This window comes from Vicugna pacos, chromosome 32 (genome assembly GCF_048564905.1).
Source record: "Vicugna pacos chromosome 32, VicPac4, whole genome shotgun sequence".
Taxonomy (NCBI): Eukaryota; Metazoa; Chordata; class Mammalia; order Artiodactyla; family Camelidae; genus Vicugna; species Vicugna pacos.
In genome coordinates, this window is record NC_133018.1 from 23,500,158 (window position 1) to 23,518,067 (window position 17,910).

Below are 17,910 nucleotides of genomic sequence, written 5' to 3' on the forward strand. Positions count from 1 at the left end.
CGGCCCTAAAACCTGGGTTCCCAGAGCCCCGCCCCATCCCACCCGCCCTCGGCTCTTTCCTTTGAAATTTCAGAGAGCACCCCTCCCCGGGGCCGGGGCCCCGACGCAGGCCTGGTAACTCTGCAGCCGCGGGAAGATGCGGGCAGGTTTACAAGCTAAGGGGCCACTTTATGGCCAAGGCCATAAAACGCAAATCCCACCTCGCTTTGAAAGCGCCCTCTGCCCAGGACCACCATAAAAAGCAGGGGAGATGCGCCCCCGGCCCCTGCGGCGGACCAGCCCGCCCCCTCCTTCGGCCAGTCTCCGAACTCCCGGTAACCCCGGCGCCCGTGGGGGGCCGGGGACGATCCCAGGGGACCCCAGGGACAGGGGCGCAGGCGGGGAGGCAGCGAGAGGCCAAGTTGGAGGCCGGCGGGAGGGACGGACGCGGGAGGGCGGCGGCGCGGGGCCGGGGGCCGGGGGCCGGGGGCCGGGGCGGGCCGCCGGGGGCTCGGCTTTCTCATGCAAAGCGGCGGCGGGGCGGGGCGCGCGGCCCGGGGGCGGGGCCTGTCAGCGCGCTGCTTTTTCCCCCTTTGCCTTTCCGCGAGCCGGCTCAGCCCGGGACCAGACCTCGGAACAGCTGCGGGCTGGGCCGGGCCGGGGCCGGCGCGGAGAGGGCGGAGCCGCCGCGAGCCGCAGGCCGCCGCGCGCCCGCCCGCCCGCCCGCCGCGCCGCCCTCCCCAGCCGCGCCGCCGCGCGCTCCCACGAGAGGCCAAAGTTTGCCGCGGCAGTGAGTTGCAGCCGGCGCCGGGCCTCGCGCCGAGAGCTCCGGGCCCCTCTCGCCTCCCGGTATTGTTCGCAAACTTTGCTCCTCTCCTCCGCGGCTCCCCCACCTCGGCGGAGGCCGCGCGCGGAGAGCAGGGCCGGGGAGGAGCTCTGCGCACCGCTGGAGCCGGGCTGGGCGGGCATGGGCGGGGGCCCGAGCAGGGACGAGGAGCCGGGGCCAGCAGCCCGAGCCCGGGAGCGGCGGCGCTGAGGGCAGCGGACCTCCCCGCGAGGGCACCTCGGACGCCAGCATGCAGCGCCCGGGCCCCCGCCTGTGGCTGGTCCTGCAGGTGATGGGCTCGTGCGCCGCCATCAGCTCCATGGACATGGAGCGTCCGGGCGACGGCAAGTGCCAGCCCATCGAGATCCCGATGTGCAAGGACATCGGCTACAACATGACCCGCATGCCCAACCTGATGGGCCACGAGAACCAGCGCGAGGCCGCCATCCAGCTGCACGAGTTCGCGCCGCTGGTGGAGTACGGCTGCCACGGCCACCTCCGCTTCTTCCTGTGCTCGCTGTACGCGCCCATGTGCGCCGAGCAAGTCTCCACGCCCATCCCCGCCTGCCGGGTCATGTGCGAGCAGGCCCGGCTCGGGTGCTCCCCGATCATGGAGCAGTTCAACTTCAAGTGGCCCGACTCCCTGGACTGCAGCGAGCTCCCCAGCAGGAGCGACCCCCGCTACCTGTGCATGGAGGCGCCCGGCGACGGCTCGGACGCGCCCGCGCGCGGCTCGGGCGCGCCCCCGCCGCCCCTCAGGCCGCAGCGTCCGCGCAGCGCGCAGGAGCGCCAGCTGAAGGACGGCGCGCCGGGGCGCGCCGGCTGCGGCAACCCGGGCAAGTTCCACCACGTGGAGAAGAGCGCGGCGTGCGCGCCGCTCTGCACGCCGGGCGTGGACGTCTACTGGAGCCGCGACGACAAGCGCTTCGCCGTGGTCTGGCTGGCCGTCTGGTCCGGGCTCTGCTTCTTCTCCAGCGCCTTCACCGTGCTCACCTTCCTCATCGACCCGGCGCGCTTCAGGTACCCCGAGCGCCCCATCATCTTCCTCTCCATGTGCTACTGCGTCTACTCCGTGGGCTACATCATCCGCCTCTTTGCGGGCGCCGAGAGCATCGCCTGCGACCGGGACAGCGGACAGCTCTATGTCATCCAGGAGGGCCTGGAGAGCACGGGCTGCACCCTGGTCTTCCTGGTCCTCTACTACTTCGGAATGGCCAGCTCCCTGTGGTGGGTGATCCTCACGCTCACCTGGTTCCTGGCTGCGGGCAAGAAGTGGGGCCACGAGGCCATTGAGGCCAACAGCAGCTACTTCCACCTGGCGGCCTGGGCCATCCCCGCCGTGAAGACCATCCTGATCCTGGTGATGCGCAGGGTGGCGGGGGACGAGCTGACCGGCGTCTGCTACGTGGGCAGCATGGACGTCAACGCCCTCACCGGCTTCGTCCTCATCCCGCTGGCCTGTTACCTCATCATCGGCACTTCCTTTATTCTCTCGGGCTTTGTGGCCCTTTTCCACATCCGGAGAGTGATGAAGACGGGTGGGGAGAACACAGACAAACTCGAGAAGCTCATGGTGAGGATCGGGGTCTTCTCCGTGCTCTACACGGTGCCGGCCACCTGTGTGATTGCCTGCTACTTTTACGAACGCCTCAACGTGGAGTACTGGAAGGTCCTGGCCACGCAGCACAAGTGCAAAATGAACAACCAGACCAAAAACCTGGACTGTCTGATGGCCGCCTCCATCCCTGCGGTGGAGATCTTCATGGTGAAGATCTTCATGTTGCTGGTGGTGGGCATCACCAGCGGCATGTGGATCTGGACATCCAAGACTCTGCAGTCCTGGCAGAGTGTCTGCAGCCGCAGGTTCAAGAAAAAGAGCCGACGGAAACCGGCCAGCGTGATCACCAACAGCGGGATTTACAAAAAAGCCCAGCACCCTCCCAAAACCCGCCTCGGGAAATACGAAATCCCCGCCCAGCCTCCCACCTGTGTGTGAAGGGGCTTGCGGGGAAGGTAGGGGTGGAAAACTTTCCCGGAGAGGATACAGTGGCGGCCAGAGCCAAAACATGGTGCTTCTCTTCATTGGTTGCTTGCTTGCTTGTTTTGGTTTTTTTTTTTTTTTAATAAACGTAAAAGAAAAAAAAAAGTCTTTACCCTGAAATCCAGGATGCTGTGATACACTGAAAGTTAAAAAAAAATGTACTTAAAGGTTTTTGCTTTGTTCTGTTTTCCCTGAAGGAGAGCTCTCCAGCTAAGTAGCCTCTTGTGTAACTAATTTGTGGTGAAGAAAACTTTTGTTTAGGACCTTCCATAAATATACATCTGTGTGTTTGAGTTGGTTTTGCTATCCATTTACAAATCAGAGAGGAGATAAGTTCTTTGCAAACTGGAGAGCCTCTGCTCAGCTGCAAAGAGAGAGAGGCAGGCAGATGGGTCCCTTTGCAGCGAGCCAGCCGTCCCAGGGGCCCGCCCTCAGGAAGGCCGCCTGCCAGACAGCAACTTCTGTGCAAACAGGAAGAAAGAGACAGCGTGACAACTCAGCACAGTCCAGTGGATTCGGAGCCACTTAGAATAGACCCCGGCCTCTGGCCTCCACAAATGCTCCTTCTCCAAGGTAGACACGTCCCCCAGGCCTAATGCTGGTGAACGCAAACGGTGTGCAATACATTTCCCACCCCCCTTTCCATGAAAATAAAAAGAGAAACAAGTATTTTGCTGCACATAAAGACAACAAAAGAAATCTCCTAACAAAAGAACTCAGAGACCCAGCCCTCGGAACCTCTTCAGTGTTACAGTTTGTGGCTTTTTAATGGAAACCAAGCCAATACACATTGGGACCGATTTGTGGAAAGGGGGGGTGAGAGGGGAGAAGGATCATTCAAAGGTGCCCAAAGGGCTTACTGACTCTTTCTATTATTAAACAAATGGTTTCCCTGAATGGCCCCTAGAAGCAGTCTGCAAACCCTGAGTTTATCCTCCTTCCCAGGAAATGCCAGGAAAGGGTCGCCCTGCTGGTGTCTATTTGTAATATACACTATTTTTCATGCTCCAGTATTTTATTAAAAATAAAATATGTTCTTTAGTTTGGTGCTGGCCCCTTGTATGTTGTGAGTGTCCCCTTCTCTGGGCGGGGGGCAGAATAGGGAAAACTTTCTCCCTCTGTTTGCTTTTCAAGCAAATCCCGCCTATGTGTCTCTCTCTACAGATCACTGGTTATCTGTATGCAATGGCAGAGGGGCAGAGATTCCAATGTTGGCAGGATAACCGAATTTCGAGTTGCAGAGGAATTACCTGCAAGATTGGGTGAGGTTTGAAGTTGTCTCTGCCTCTCAGTCGCAGGATGCGAGGACCTGCTTGTAGCCCAGTTCCTCAGGAAGCATCTTGGCTACTGAGCCTGGATACACTCCTGTGCCTGGACAAGCCTCTGGGAATCTCTCTGGAGAGTGGACCCAGCCAATTAGGAGAATTAAATCAGAGTAGGGTTCAGGTGACCTGCTGAGGTCAAACGGTACCCAGATAGAACTGCAGACTACCGGTCCAAAGTGTGCTGGCCTTGCAGCAACTCCTGGACGTGTTTACAAAACAGACTGTAGGTCTGGACGAAATAAAAATGTCTGCTGAGGAAGGTGGCAGGCGGTGGGGGTGTTGCGTCATTAGGAGAAGTTAATCAGCTTTGCACTTCACCGCACTTGATTTTTCTCCTGTGTCTGCCGTCGCAGTGGTACAGCGGTGAAGGCTTGAGGTAGGCCCGGGTTCAGCGGGTCGGAGGCACAGAGGGATCCAAGGGCACAGTCTGGTTCTGCTGCCGTGGGAATCGGATGGACCAGCTCGGGCTGGATGGAATCGGATGGAATCACACTGATGCCAAACTGCAACCCGAACAAGGCGCTCTTAATTTTGAGCATTTATTCCGCACTCACTAATGGTACGCGGAAGCCTGCAGGTAGGGCGGCCTGCTTCCTAGAGACAGTGTCGAGGAGCCAAGCCAGACGACCCAGACCCTCCCCACGTCGGCAGCGTGAGAACTGGGCACTGGTGCAGGTCTTCTGAGGGGAAAGGGGTGGGATCCCCGGGCGGGGAGCTTGGATGGCTTAGCACCAAGTTCCAGAAACACCAACTAGGCAGGCCAAGTAAGTAGAGGCAGCATCCAGAATAGCCTTCAGTGCATTAAAAAGGGGGAGAAAAGTTTAAAAAATGCCCCCAAATAAAAACCTATTTGTTGGTTGCTCCCGCCCAGCCCCTGGAAAAGACTACCGAGGTATTAACGTGCGTGTGTATGTATGCATGTAATGCTCCCTTTTTGTAACTCTTAGAAAAAATAAAAATGATGTGTTTGAAACAGAGCTTGGAAAAGTCGAGAAAGGTAACTGCCAGGGCACCGCTGTGGGTGTCTGAGGTGGGCGCCAGCCCGAAACACTCAGTTCCGAAGTCACTGGGCCCATCAGCGGCGTTGGGTCTGCTTGTGTTCGGTGCGGAGGCTTCAGACGGTGGTCCCCAGGAAACCCAAGTTTAAGGGCACACGTGAGAGCCTTTGCTATGGGTGGGGATGGGTTTCAGCGTGGCTCCAGCCCCAAAACTACAGCGGCCTCGTTTACAAAGGTCAGTGGAATTCGTCCTGTGGCTGGGCCTGCTCCGCCGGGGCGTCCGATCTCCTAAGTGGTAGCGGCTGAGATTCCTAAGTACACTGCACTCTCTCTGGGACAAAGCTGACTCCGGGTCGCCTACGACAGGTGAGTTGCAGGAGCAGCCTGTGGACCCACAAGGTAGAAGGCGGCCACAGCTGCCCGCCCGCTCCGGAATGCTCTGGCTCAAGGCCGGATTCATTCCTAAGGCATTGCTGACTGTCTCAGCGTGGAGGTTTCTCAGCGTCGCGGAGGCCACAGCCTTAGCTCCAGAAGCGCGGGAACCTGTATTGGGTGGCAGGTCTGAGTAGTGAGGTTGTAGTCAGAGGAAGCTCAAAGAAGGTGATTAGCCAAGGTCATGCTGCTGTCCATTGCCCGCCCTTCCTTCCTTCCTTCCCTCCCTCCATCCTTCCTTCCTTCCTTCCCTCCTTCCCTCCTTCCTTCCTTTATTCAGCCAGCAGCCAGCTATTCACTACCTACTGTAAGCCAGGGCTGGGGAAATGGAGAAGCAGCACCCAGCCCTTGGCTTCGAGAAGGTCGCAGCCTGGTACAGGAGACCTGCGCAGGTGTACCAGGGGCTTGGCCATGACACAGCGTCTGTGCGCTTCTATTCTGAGTCAGGGAGGCATCCCGAAGGTGGCTCAGAATTCCCAGAAGGCGGAAGATTCAACACGTGTAATTTTGCGGCGTGGTGAGGTTGCAGGGACGTAGTGATGGCTGGGTCAGGAGTTACAGACAGGGGACAGGAAACTCCACGAAGACCCCCGACCGTGCCCGGCGTCCAGCAGGCCGCCTTGGAGTCGCAATGACATTGACAACAATTAAAACAATAACAGTCATATTTGTGGGGAGCCCTTCAGAGCACTTCCTGGGTGCTGAGTGCTGGACAGATTTAATTATCACAACAATCCATTCAGGTAGGTGCCCCTGTCAGCCCCACTTTATAAGACCCTGAGGCACAGAGAGGTTACATAAACTCCCAGCGTCACACAGCAGGTAATTAGAGGTGGGCTAGGAGCCCGGCAGTCTGATGACAGCTTCTGGCCCACTCACTCAATAAGTAAGCGCTGAATGAATGAGTGAGTGAATGAGTGAGTGAGTGAATGAGAGCTAAGCGTTTTAAACCAGTTAGCATGTGAAGCACTTGCCACATGTTCATTCAATTGTCTAACTGGTTTGGGTGGTACTAGTGTCAACCCTTGGATGATAGATGAGGACATTAGAGCACAGAGAAGTCAAGCCACTTGCCGAAGGCCACAGGGGTCCTTAGCCCAGAATGTGAACCCTGGCCATGCGGCTCCGAGCCTGTCGGTCTGCCCGCCAGGTCCCCCTCCCTGTCTCGGCGGTTCTGAGGACTCGGCGTGGATGAAATCATCTCATCCTCACAGCAGGACTCCATGCCTTTGCTCCAAGCAAAAGAGGCACAAGAGCATGTTGGCAAAGTACAAAGCTCCGCTTGCCAGCGTGGGCGAGCAGGAGCGGGGAGCGTGTGACACACCGTCCTTCTGCAACAGCCTGGAGAGTGAGCTGAGGACAGAGCCGCGGGGGTGAGAAAGCAGGGGTGACTGAGAGGCCCCCCATGGTTGGGGCAGCGGGTTGACTTCATGTCGAGAGGGAGTGAGAGGGACTGGACGGTCAGGGAGGACCACACGGGCTGGGGGACCCGGGTGACGGCCGCCGAGACAGGAGGAAATAGATGAGGATGGAGGCGGAGCCGAGGGGGTTGGTGGAGTGTAGGCAGATTGTGTTTGGGGGTCACTGATTCCTCCCGGTGGTCAAGGTCAGTCTGCAGGCTCTGACGGGGGCCATGGGGGGCGGGCGCACAGGTGGGTGTCTGGAAGTGGTCACGGCTGGAGAACTGGTCGGTCCGTTGGGTGGGGGCCTCCGAGGAGGCGCAGAGGGCACCTTGACTGAGTGCTCACTCAGCCACTCAGGCGCCTCGGTTTTATTGTGAAAGGACTGAAGGAGATCACGTCGCTGGGCTCATCCAGAGCCAAAATCTGTGACCCAGACCGAGACAAGGGGGAGTCAGGGGGGTGGGAGCCAGAGACCCCTCTCTCTCCCCGGGGCACACCTCTGTCTCCTTAACTTAGCCCTTGGGCCACCCAGGCAAAGTGGGCCCGGGCCCCACAGGTGGGCGTCCATTAATTCTCTCACCTACAGAGAGGCTGCTTCAAGGCTGAAAACAGAAAACAAAAAAAATTGAGACATATTCTCGAGGCAACAGATTTTATCCCAAATCCCACATTCTTCTCTTAGAAAGGAGAGCGAGAAATACGGGAAAGAAGAGCAGATGGGAGCGCAGACTGGCACCCTACACGTGAAGGACGGGGAGCTGGCATGCCGCGCACAGGGCTGAGCACCATCTCGTCCCCACGCTGCTCGGGGGCCGGTCTGGCCCAGGCCCCTGGGCGTTGCTTTGTCTTGGGCAGGCTGCCGCACATTTATTCCACCCTCCATCTCTTCATCTGCCGAACGGGGGTGATAGTGGCGCCCCTCACTGGGCTGTCACTCCCTAGGTGCCCGACTGTTCTAATAGCGCTGTACGGATTAATCTGTCTGTTCCTCACCACCGCCTAGGGGACGGGAGCTGAAGTGAAACCATACGTGGAAAGCTCTTTGCAGGCTGTGGGCACTGAGCGAGGCTTAATAGATGCGAGCTACTATTATGTTTTTGCCCCTCCCCCAGAAAGTTCAACCCAGCATGCTAATGAGTAATGATCTTTAAAGAGAATGAGGTTTTTTTTTTTTTTTCCTTAGAGAAACACTTTTTCCAATACCGTGTTCAGGTTCCACAGGATACCCGCTGATCTGTCAAGTTTAAAAGGCAGGCCCAGTGCCTCTACTGCGGTGGAAAATATTCTCTGTCTTTCTCTTTGAACACAATCACATCACAGCCTCCTTCCCAGGGAACCAGACCTCATGCGCAGACACCTCTGTACGCAAATGCACAGAGATGGCTGTAATATGGAGATGGACGGAGAGGGCCAGCCTTCAGGGAAGCTGTCTGAACACGCTCCGGCGACATAGTGTGGGGTATTTTTTAATGTTTTATTAAGAGTGTGAAGGCCAAGCTGGAGGGAGGAGGGACGGAGACGCTTTTGAAATCTGCAAAGAATCAGTTTCAGTGGCGGAGGTGAGCGGCCATCATTGGGGACTTCAACAGTCCCACCCCTGCGAGGATGACGCTGTTAGATCTTCACAATGGCCGCGGCCCAGTCAGACTTTTCCAAAGTCACTGAGTTTCGCTTTGTTATCATGACATTTTTTTTTTTTTTTTTGGTACCAGGCTCGCATCCGGGGGGGTTTCAGTCTACAGGAAGGGATTCACAACATCCCCGCTTGGAACACACCCACCCCCATCCCACCCAAAGGAGCTTTTGCAGTCAGGGGCTTCGCGGGTTGCTGTGAGGATGGGAGCGGATGCTCTCGGGGGGTCTCTCGCAACAGATGTCCTCAAAGGGAGCACTTTGTCCCATTTTCTGGACTATTTGCACTAAAAAAAAAAAAAAAAGGAAAACACCCTTAAAGACTTATCCTAACAATGTTTTAGTATTTTAGGCAGAACTACAAAGTCATCAACCCGGACAGACGATAAATCAGCGTCCGCTTTAAAAGGTGGGAGACGGCGGTGGCGAGGTGGAGGTGCCGGCTTTGATCAGCAGTGACAAGCGCTGGGGTTGGGGCCGCCCTCCTGCCTCGCTCACCCCAGGGCAGAGTAGCACCTGTGTACCTTCCGGGGCCGCCCCTCTCATAAAACACTTGCGTTTTGTTGGCTTTGAGTAGAAGTCTTCATCTGCAAGCTGCTTTCGCCCCCGCGGCTCATCTGAAGCCACGTTCCCGAAGCCGAGTCAGCATCATGCAGATTTCACCGGGTTGCAGGCTCAGGGCAGGAGGCTTCCATTTGCTCTGAATTCAGAAATAGTTTAGGCTGGTTGGAATATTGTTTTTTTAATTCCTTAACAGGACTTCAAGGATTCAGAAAATAAAATCCACGCATGGCATAGAGCAAAGGGAACATGAGAGAGATTATGAGGAAGTTGTGATTCTAATTTGCTGTAATGGTGACACAGGTCTACACAGACTAAAAAGAAACAATGTGAAGGATTGAGAAAGGTCAGTTATAAAATTTGCCATTCTTTGCTGGGTGTCCCGAAGGCAACCATTTTTTTTACTAACCAATAAAACTCGTTATGCAGCCATGTTCAAAGTACCAAGTCACACTGGGTAAACTGAGGGTATTAGAGAGAAAAAAATGGAGAGAGGAAGAGATAGCAAGCAAAGTTAGATGTATTGTTTTTATTTTCAACCCACCTCTCCCCTTCTAAAGGGTTTATACTTGCCAAGGCAGGATGTCCCCACAATTCTCAGGGGATGACCCAAAATTATTAAATTAGGTAAAACAATCCCACTGGATTACGGGTGTGCCTGTCACTCAGGCCAGTCAGTGAGATGTAAGGTATGTTCTCCTGTGAGACAGGAGAATAGGACTGTGCAGATGGGGGTTCAGGGAAGACTCAAGGGAAGATTTTCCTTCATGATAAAAAGCCAGATGTCGATGTTGTCTCCCCGCACAGAATGTGGAGTGTGAAAGTCGTATGTGGAGCTGTTGCAACCATCTTGTGACCACGAGGCAGTAAACTCGCTAGTAAAGCCAACACTCCCAGGATGGCAGGTGCAAAACAAGAGCGAGCCGCTTTTGTGACGGCTTCACTGAGCTACTCCACCTCCAGGCTTCTTCTTATTCCAGGTAATTAACAGCCTATGTTTGCTGGGTGTCAGCAATTTGGTCTTACACGACTTGTAGGAAAATATATCTCATACAACCAACTAGTCAAGCGCATCTCAAACCTTCATGTGCATACAAATCACCTGGAGCTCTCACTCAACAGCAGATCTTGATTCAATAGGCCTGGGCGGGACCTGAAATTCTGCATTCGTAACAAGCTCCCAGGTGAGGCAGGTGCTGCTGACTCTCCTGACCCTACCACGACCTCCGAATGGCTACCATCTGAAGTTTATTACTCCTGACTAATACATGGACCCATCTTGGGTACCACCACTTGGCTGTCCTATCCTGGACTAGCTCTCAATTTTCAGACATGTCTTGTATCAAGTTAAACCCTGCTTCCTTATGATCAGTTCCCGTTCTCTCTGCTTTTACCACCTGGTCCTCCTGTAACACATCAGATTCATTTTCCATATGAAAACACCTTGCATCTTCGAGGCTGGGTATTCCGTGCCCACTGCCCCTATTTTGATTCTGAGAACTGTTGCCTGAGTTGGTTACCCTCTGCTGACTGTCCACAGAGCATGCTTACCTTGGTCTAAATTCTTGTTAAGGAAGGTGCCCACAGGTGGATACCATTCTCCAGGAGTGGTCTAACAAGGACGTCACGGTGTGGGACACGTTAGAGGCCCACAGCAAACCTTCTACATCATAGTGGGACACTAGAAGCGTTTTTATTAAAGATGGAACAGAGCAAGGCTGTTAAGTCTGATTCAGCATTAACCTGGCCGTGCTACACGACGCAGAAAGACAAAAAGAAGCGAGAGAGGGTAAAAGTATCAGCAGATGTCATTATTTGCAGCTGATGCAATGGAAAGGAGAATTAGCCAGAAAAAGCAATTGATGAGAACCAACTAGAACTGATCAGGGCACCTGGACAAAACAAATCTACAAAAATCTATAGCTTCCTTATGGCTTAGCAATAACCAGTTAAAAATGTAGAGAAAATAAAAAACCACCTTTGCAATACCTTCAAAAACCATAGGTAAACTGCTTAGAAATAAAGTTCAGAATGTGCAAGCCCTTTGGAAGAAAACGTTGCTACGTTACTAAAGAGCATAAATAATTGGAAAAAATTAAACCATGTACCTGGTAATATGTCAGTGTCCCCCAAATTAATTCCTAAATGCAATGCAATTCTAGCTTTTAAATCTGTATTTTGGGGGAACTCTACAAAATGGTATTAAATCCGTCGTACTTGAGCAAATACCCAAGGGGAGAAAAACCCTGTAAGAGGGGTGGGGAAAGGCATAATCTATCAGATAGCAAAGTGCACGATGAATCTACAGTAACCGAAACAGCACAGGGATAAATGTTACAACAGACAAATTAATGGGACAAAATCTAATGTCCAGGAAGAACTGACGATGAACTTGGAGCTGTATCTCAAATAAATAGGACAGGACAGATTATTGCACCGCTGGTGTTGCGGCTTGGTTTAGATTGGGGGAACCTTTTCTATTACAGTGTCTGTCTCACGCCTTTTATCAAAATGCATTTGGACTGTTAAAAGATTTACATGTAAAAGTAATACTACCACTCAGGGAAAAACGTTCTCTAAAGTCTTCATTCAGCAGAAAGAAAAGGTCGGTGAATTCTTGTCATAAACTTACCAAGAGAGAGTCTTCTTAGCATGACGTCAAAGACAAAGCTATTTTTTAAAATCACGGTTATGAGGGGGTAAAGTGAGTGGGAAGGGGGTAAATGGGGAACCTGACAAGTGCACCTCTTGGGGGGAGTGATAGAAATGTTCGCTGCCTTGAGTGTAGGGGTGGTTTCATGGGTGTGCACATCTATCAGAATTCATCAAAGTGTGCGTCTGAAATACGTGTAGTTTACTGTACAGGAATCATTCCATAATAAAGGCGTTAAAAAATCGTGATTTGACTACATAAAAATTAAAAAATTCTGCATGGCAAAAAAATAAGTTAATAAACATTTTAAAAACGCACAATCTCCATAAGCAAAATTAAAAGGCAAAAACGGTTGTTTCCCGCTGGGTCTGTGCACGGGCAAGTCACACAGAAGAAATACTAACCAGCCATAAATGTGTGGAAAGGATGTAACCTCACTCATGGTAATCAAAGGGTACTTGTGTTAAAACATGATTTTTTTTGCCTGATAGATCGATACTTTTTTTCCCCTCCCGGAGGCTGTTAATACCTAGATTTGGCTTGGGTGGGGAGCAGTGGGTTCCCCATATCACACCGGTGGGGAGGTAACTAGACGTCCTCGCTAAAGCACAAATGCAGTGGGTCCCCAACATCTTTACTATATAATATATACCCCCTCTGACCCAACAATTCGACTTCCACTAAATGTGTTGAAAGTTGAGAACAACCTACATGTGCACTGGCCGGCTGACTGTTCGGTTACGCAGGTCCTTAGGATGTTATGCAGTCGTTAAAGGAATTACGTAGAGCCGTGTTATTAACATGGGGATGGCCAGCCGTGTCACTCAGCCTGCTGCCATCAGCCGGGAGGGGCCGGCCGGGACAGCCCTCCGGGTGTGCGCGTCTGGCGTGCCTTCCGATTGGTCCATGTCGACGCCACATCGGCTGTTGAACATTTTGCATATTAACCCTGTTGTCCGTTGGCAAAGCAAGTTATGGGGTACGTTCTGCGCAGGGACAGTTCACTTCCCGTAAAGTGCGCGTCCATAGCTGGAAAGGCGTGAGATGTCCGCAGTGGTTATCCATGCCTGGCACGGTTTGTGGATAATCTTTACCTTCTCCTTCAAAGCTTCTCAATTCCAGTTTTTGGCAGTAAACAGGTATTATGCAGATAGAAGATTTTTAGGTAGGTAGGTAGGTATGTAGGCAGTCAGGCAGGCAGGCAATGTAGATGGGTGGGTTAGACAGAGCGTGCGTTCTGAGACGGGGCGCAGAGGCTGCCCGGGCACCCTGCGCACCGTGTTCCACCTGACGGGGAAGCGGCAGGGACCTCCCAGGTCCCAGGACCGGGAGCGGAGTCTCCGCCTCTCAGTGGGAGGAGGGCAGCGACCCTGTGGCCATCTTGACCGCACCCGGGAGACAGGGCACCAGCCACATTCTTAAAGAAACAGCCCCCTCCCGCCTCCTGCCGTGGACTCCCCCGTCTTCTTTCCACGTCCTAAATTGCAACCCAAGTCGTCTCTAGGCGGAAGGGTTCCCTCCTTCCTGTCCGCCTTCGGCTGGCCCTATCTTTTGTGGGGTGCTGGCTTTTAACCAAAGGTTTTGTCCTTGAACGAGGCTGCGAAGGAGTGATGCTGTCAAGCGTGCTGACAGATCTGGGGCCACTGAGGACTCTGGGTCTGGTCACCAGGCCGCCGAGGGACATTTTTTTGTGGGCTGAATTTGTTTACTTCTGGAAAAAAAAAAAAAAAAAACTCTGGCTTCCTGTTCCTAAGGGGGAACAGGTTTAAAAGGCTTCATAAAAAAGGGCCTCTAGTCCCTGAACATCAAATGCCTCTTAGAGGGCAGTGCTTGATGAGTTAAGTGTAAAGGAATCAGCAACATAAGGGTTGAATTTCCTTGCAGATACACAGAGGTTATAAATTAAGGGGGGAAGAATCATGTCAAAACACGTTCTGGCATTTTGCCCGACCTGAAAACATTTGAAAATTGATTTTGAGATGGTGGAGGTACCGGAGTCCTAGCTCAGGACATCCTGGTTTGTAAGATTTATTTATTTTTACGTAAAATGGCAGAGGAATTGCAGACAGAGGGGGCGTTTCTAATTTTAGTCACCAAGTCTTTTTTGTTGCTGTTTTCTTTTTTCCCCTTCCTGAAAGATGGTCCTGGATGGGGACGCTAAGCGTTCTTGATTTGTGTTGGTTTTAATTGAGATTCCAAAGAAAGGACTGTTGCTTTTATAGCTTTCAGTGTGTTTCTTATTTAGATCAAGACTCCAGGAAGTAGAAAGCTCATTAAACTCAGGGCTGTATCAGAGAATGACTATGTGGCCTTGCTTTCACCTGTTGTTGGGAGATTTATGCCTTCACATTTGCTTGCGAGTGGACATCCTCCCGCTTGGCTTAGGAGCAGAGAAGCAAAAGCCACAAGATTGAGAGGGTATCCAAACGTAAAAATAGGGGTGTGGGGATTTCTGCTGAAGACAATATTCCTGGGAAATAGTTAATGACTTAGGACTGCAAAGACACGAACACGCTATTTTTTTTTCTTAAACTTTAGAAATCTCACTGTTATTAAAAATGGATACTTTCGGGGGTGGGGCAAGGTACAGCTCAGTGGCAGAGCCCGCGCTTAGCATGCAGGAGGTCCTGGGTTCAATCCCCATTCCCTCCATTAAAAAAAAAATAAATAAACCAAATTACTTCCCTGCCCCTTGACACCCAAAAATGGATACTCTCATGCTGTTAAAAATGCAGTTTGAAGCATGTCCCCCTCCAGCCTGCTTACATAATTTCTTGGGTCATTTTAAAAGGGTGATGGGCTCCGAGCAGACTGAGAGCCACGTCAGGACGCCAAGGGGTCCGCACTGAGGCGTTCGTCTCCCTCCCGTCTTGAAAAAACAAAATTGGCAGCAGGAATGTTTTCCTAAGCACCTCCGCCTGCTAATTATGTCACGCCTGCAGCTCCGCTCAGCAGACACTGGAAAGACTGGTCACCGGGACCTGAAAAACTGCATAGACTTGTCCTTCCAAACCATCTTCGGCCAAGGTGCCAGCCAGCAAGATGCTCACAGCTCTGAGAGCTAGTTTTTCTTTTTTTTTTTTTTTTTGCCTTGTGGCTTAATATTTCAGAGATAGTTTTTTTTGTTTATGTATTTATGTATGTACTTATTTATTTATTTATATTGAAGTAGAGTCGGTTTACAATGCTGCGTTAGTTTCTTGCGTACAGCACAGTGATTCAGTTACACACACACACACACATATATTCCTTTTCCTATTCTTTTCCATTATAGGCTATTACAGGGTTTTGAATATAGTTCCCCGTGCTCTGCAGTAGGTCCTTGTTGTTTGTCTATTTTATATGTAGTAGTGTGTGTCTGCAAATCCTGAATTCATAATTTATCCTTCCACCCCTACTCTTTCCCTGCTGGTAACCATCAGTTTGTTTTCTGTGTCTGTGAGTCTGTTTCTGTATCATAAATAAGTTCATTTCTGTCATTTTTTAAAGATTCCACACATAAGTGGTATCACACGGTTTTTGTCTTTGTCTGACTTACTCCATTCAGTGTGACAATCTCCAGGTCCATCCATGTTGCTGCGAATGGCATGATTTCGTTCTTCTTTATGGCTGAGTAGTATTCCCTTGTGTGTGTGTATCACATCTTTATCCAGTCATCTGTTGATGGACATTTACTCAAAGGGACGTCTGGCGTGGGTGACGTGGGGGCACAGATGTAATGACAAGTGCAGTTGAGTTTCTTGAAATGACAGGCAATTATTTAGCACCAGCTGGATGCCTTGGCTTATGCTCAGTGCTATAGATATAAGAATGGACAGAACCACAGACAATACTTAGACCCATCGCTGACTCTATTTGAGGTGTTCGATAGGATCCAAGTCCCTCCAGGGACCCTCACTCTCTTCTGCTCATCCCTTTGCCTCTTTGAATCCACTTTCCTCCCTTTCTGCTCCCTGAGAGGCTGACCCCTACTCTCTGTGTCTTCCAAGGCTCCTTGACCTCTTGTTTTGGTCATTTGGGGCCAATGGGAGGCCCGAGGGGGAGATCGGAGGGAGGGAGAGGAGTGTGCCCAGGGTTCAGGGCGCTTCCTCCGCCCTGGGGCTCCAGCCCTCCAGGTCCTGCCAGTGGGGAGAGTCCACTCCCCATAGCCCCATTCCTGTCCAGCTGAGGCTCCTCTTCCAAGTCTCCATCCATCACAGGCTCCCTTGTTCCCCCTCCCCTGCCCCACCCGACCAGAGGCGTCGTGACACCCCACTTGGCGGTTTTCTCCTGGTCCCACCATCCACTTTCGGCCCCTCTGAGTGCACCCACACCTCAATCAAGAGTCTGTCCTGTAAACTCTGCCCAGGAAAATGCTCTGTCAGCTCGAGCTGCTGTAATGAAATGTCATAGATTGGTGGCTCCAACAACAGACACCTGTTTCTCACAGTGCTGGAGGCTGGACATCCAAGATCAAGGTGCTGGCAGATTCGGTTGCTGGTGAGGACCTCTTCCTGGTTTGCAGACAGCCGCCTCCTTGCTGCATCCTTACACAGCCTCTCCTCGGTGTGTGCAGAGACCTGTCTGTTTCCTCCCCTCATAAGGGCACTAACCCCATCGTGAGGGCCCCACCCTCATGCCCTCACCTCAGCTGGATCCCCTCCCAAAGGGCCTGCCCCCAAATGCCACCACACTGGGGACTGAGGCTTTAACATGCGTGCCTTGAGGGGCACAAACATCCCACTCGTCACATCCTCTGCGTGCCATCCATTTTCCACAGAAGGCCTGACAGACATGCCTTCTCCTTGCCATATAAGGATTTAATTCATTCCAGTGTTCACTGACTACCTATCGGTGGCTCGGCGTGGGAGAAAAAAGACAAGGCTTACAACCGCAGGTGTATTAAAGCTCATAAAGTGTCCGATAAACACGCTCTCCTTCCGTTCCCGCAGAAATACCATGTTATTCCCATTTTACAGGAGGGGAAAATGAGGATTCAAGTAAAGAAGGAGAAAGAAAGGACACGTGTAACAGAGCAGTGACCGGCCCCCCAGTAACACCCAGCGTGGGTCTGAATCGGCTCAGTCAGTAGCAGACTTTTTGGACGAGACAGCAGTGCACAGGAGGGGACGGTGAGTGGCGAGGACTGGGCGCTCTTCCGAGAAGTCAAGAGAGATGGAGCGAGAAGTTCGGGCCGTAAGCGGATCCGCCAGGTCTTGTCCTAAATATCGCCCGGCAGCCAGCGGCAGGGGGGCTGCTCCCGTTTTGCAGCCTGATCGTCCCCAGGCTTTCGCCCTGGAGGTGAAGACGCTGCTCCCAGCAGAGCGCCGGCCTTTCTCCTGGTGCGTCTCCTGCCAGAGGCGTCTGCCGCCATCCGCGCCGGCCCCGGAGAGCCCCAGGGTGTGAGCGCGGAGGCCGGGCCCCCCGCTCTGCAGCGCAGAGCGCCACCCGGGCGTTCCGGAACAACGCCTGTGCCGCTGGCCTGGGAGCCCTTCTCCCCGTCTCACCTGTTGGCGGAGTTGGCCCACCTCCTGGGACTCCTGGGCGCCCTGATTCGGCCCTGCCTGCCTCCCTTGCCGCCTCACCTGTAGGTTGGTTTTTCTTTAAATCGTTATTAAGGTGGAATTCACAGAACAAGATGAAGCCTTCGAAGTGTACACGTCAGGGGCGTTCGGGACCCTCACAGTGCTCTACAGCCATCACCACTGCCAGGCTCTAAAACACCTCCGTCCCCACCAAGGAAGGCCCAGCTCCAGTAGGCAGCCACCCACCCTCCTCCCCCAGCCCCTGGCGACCACACCTCCGTCCTGTCCCTCTGGGGCAGCCACGCCCCGACGGTCCACGCACACGGGTCATACACCATGTGGCCCTTGTGTCTGGCCTCCTTCACTTAGCCTGACGTGTTCAAGTTTGTTCTCTTGCTGTTCAGGAGGCCAGAAGTTTGAGACCAAGGTGTGGGGGACAGAACCAGGACGTACCAGGGCAAAGAGGACGTGCTTGGAGGCCCGCCACCCTGGACCCCATCTCTCTGGCTCCTGGTGCCACAGGTCCTCTGGGACCTGAGCGTGGAGTCTGTCCCAT

At 53.1% G+C, this 17,910-nt stretch overlaps 1 protein-coding gene and 1 long non-coding RNA gene across 5 annotated transcripts; both read left to right on the forward strand.

Annotated features, from left to right (window-relative positions):
- Nucleotides 1-497: 497 nt before the first annotated feature.
- FZD10 (frizzled class receptor 10) lies at nucleotides 498-3,887 on the forward strand. The gene has a single exon (XM_072952923.1). It carries the CDS (start codon nucleotides 1,056-1,058, stop codon nucleotides 2,799-2,801), a length of 1,746 nt encoding a protein of 581 aa, XP_072809024.1. The 5' UTR covers nucleotides 498-1,055; the 3' UTR covers nucleotides 2,802-3,887.
- Nucleotides 3,888-6,898: 3,011 nt separating this feature from the next.
- On the forward strand, nucleotides 6,899-17,547 carry LOC140690933 (uncharacterized). Of its 4 annotated transcripts, none has more exons than XR_012066318.1 (4): nucleotides 6,899-6,974; nucleotides 9,394-9,543; nucleotides 10,005-10,177; nucleotides 16,809-17,547. It is a non-coding gene; the product is annotated as an uncharacterized lncRNA (long non-coding RNA). The 4 variants fall into 4 exon arrangements; XR_012066319.1 differs by lacking the exon at nucleotides 16,809-17,547 and adding an exon at nucleotides 14,642-14,873; XR_012066320.1 differs by lacking the exon at nucleotides 16,809-17,547 and adding an exon at nucleotides 10,338-11,298.
- Nucleotides 17,548-17,910: the final 363 nt, after the last annotated feature.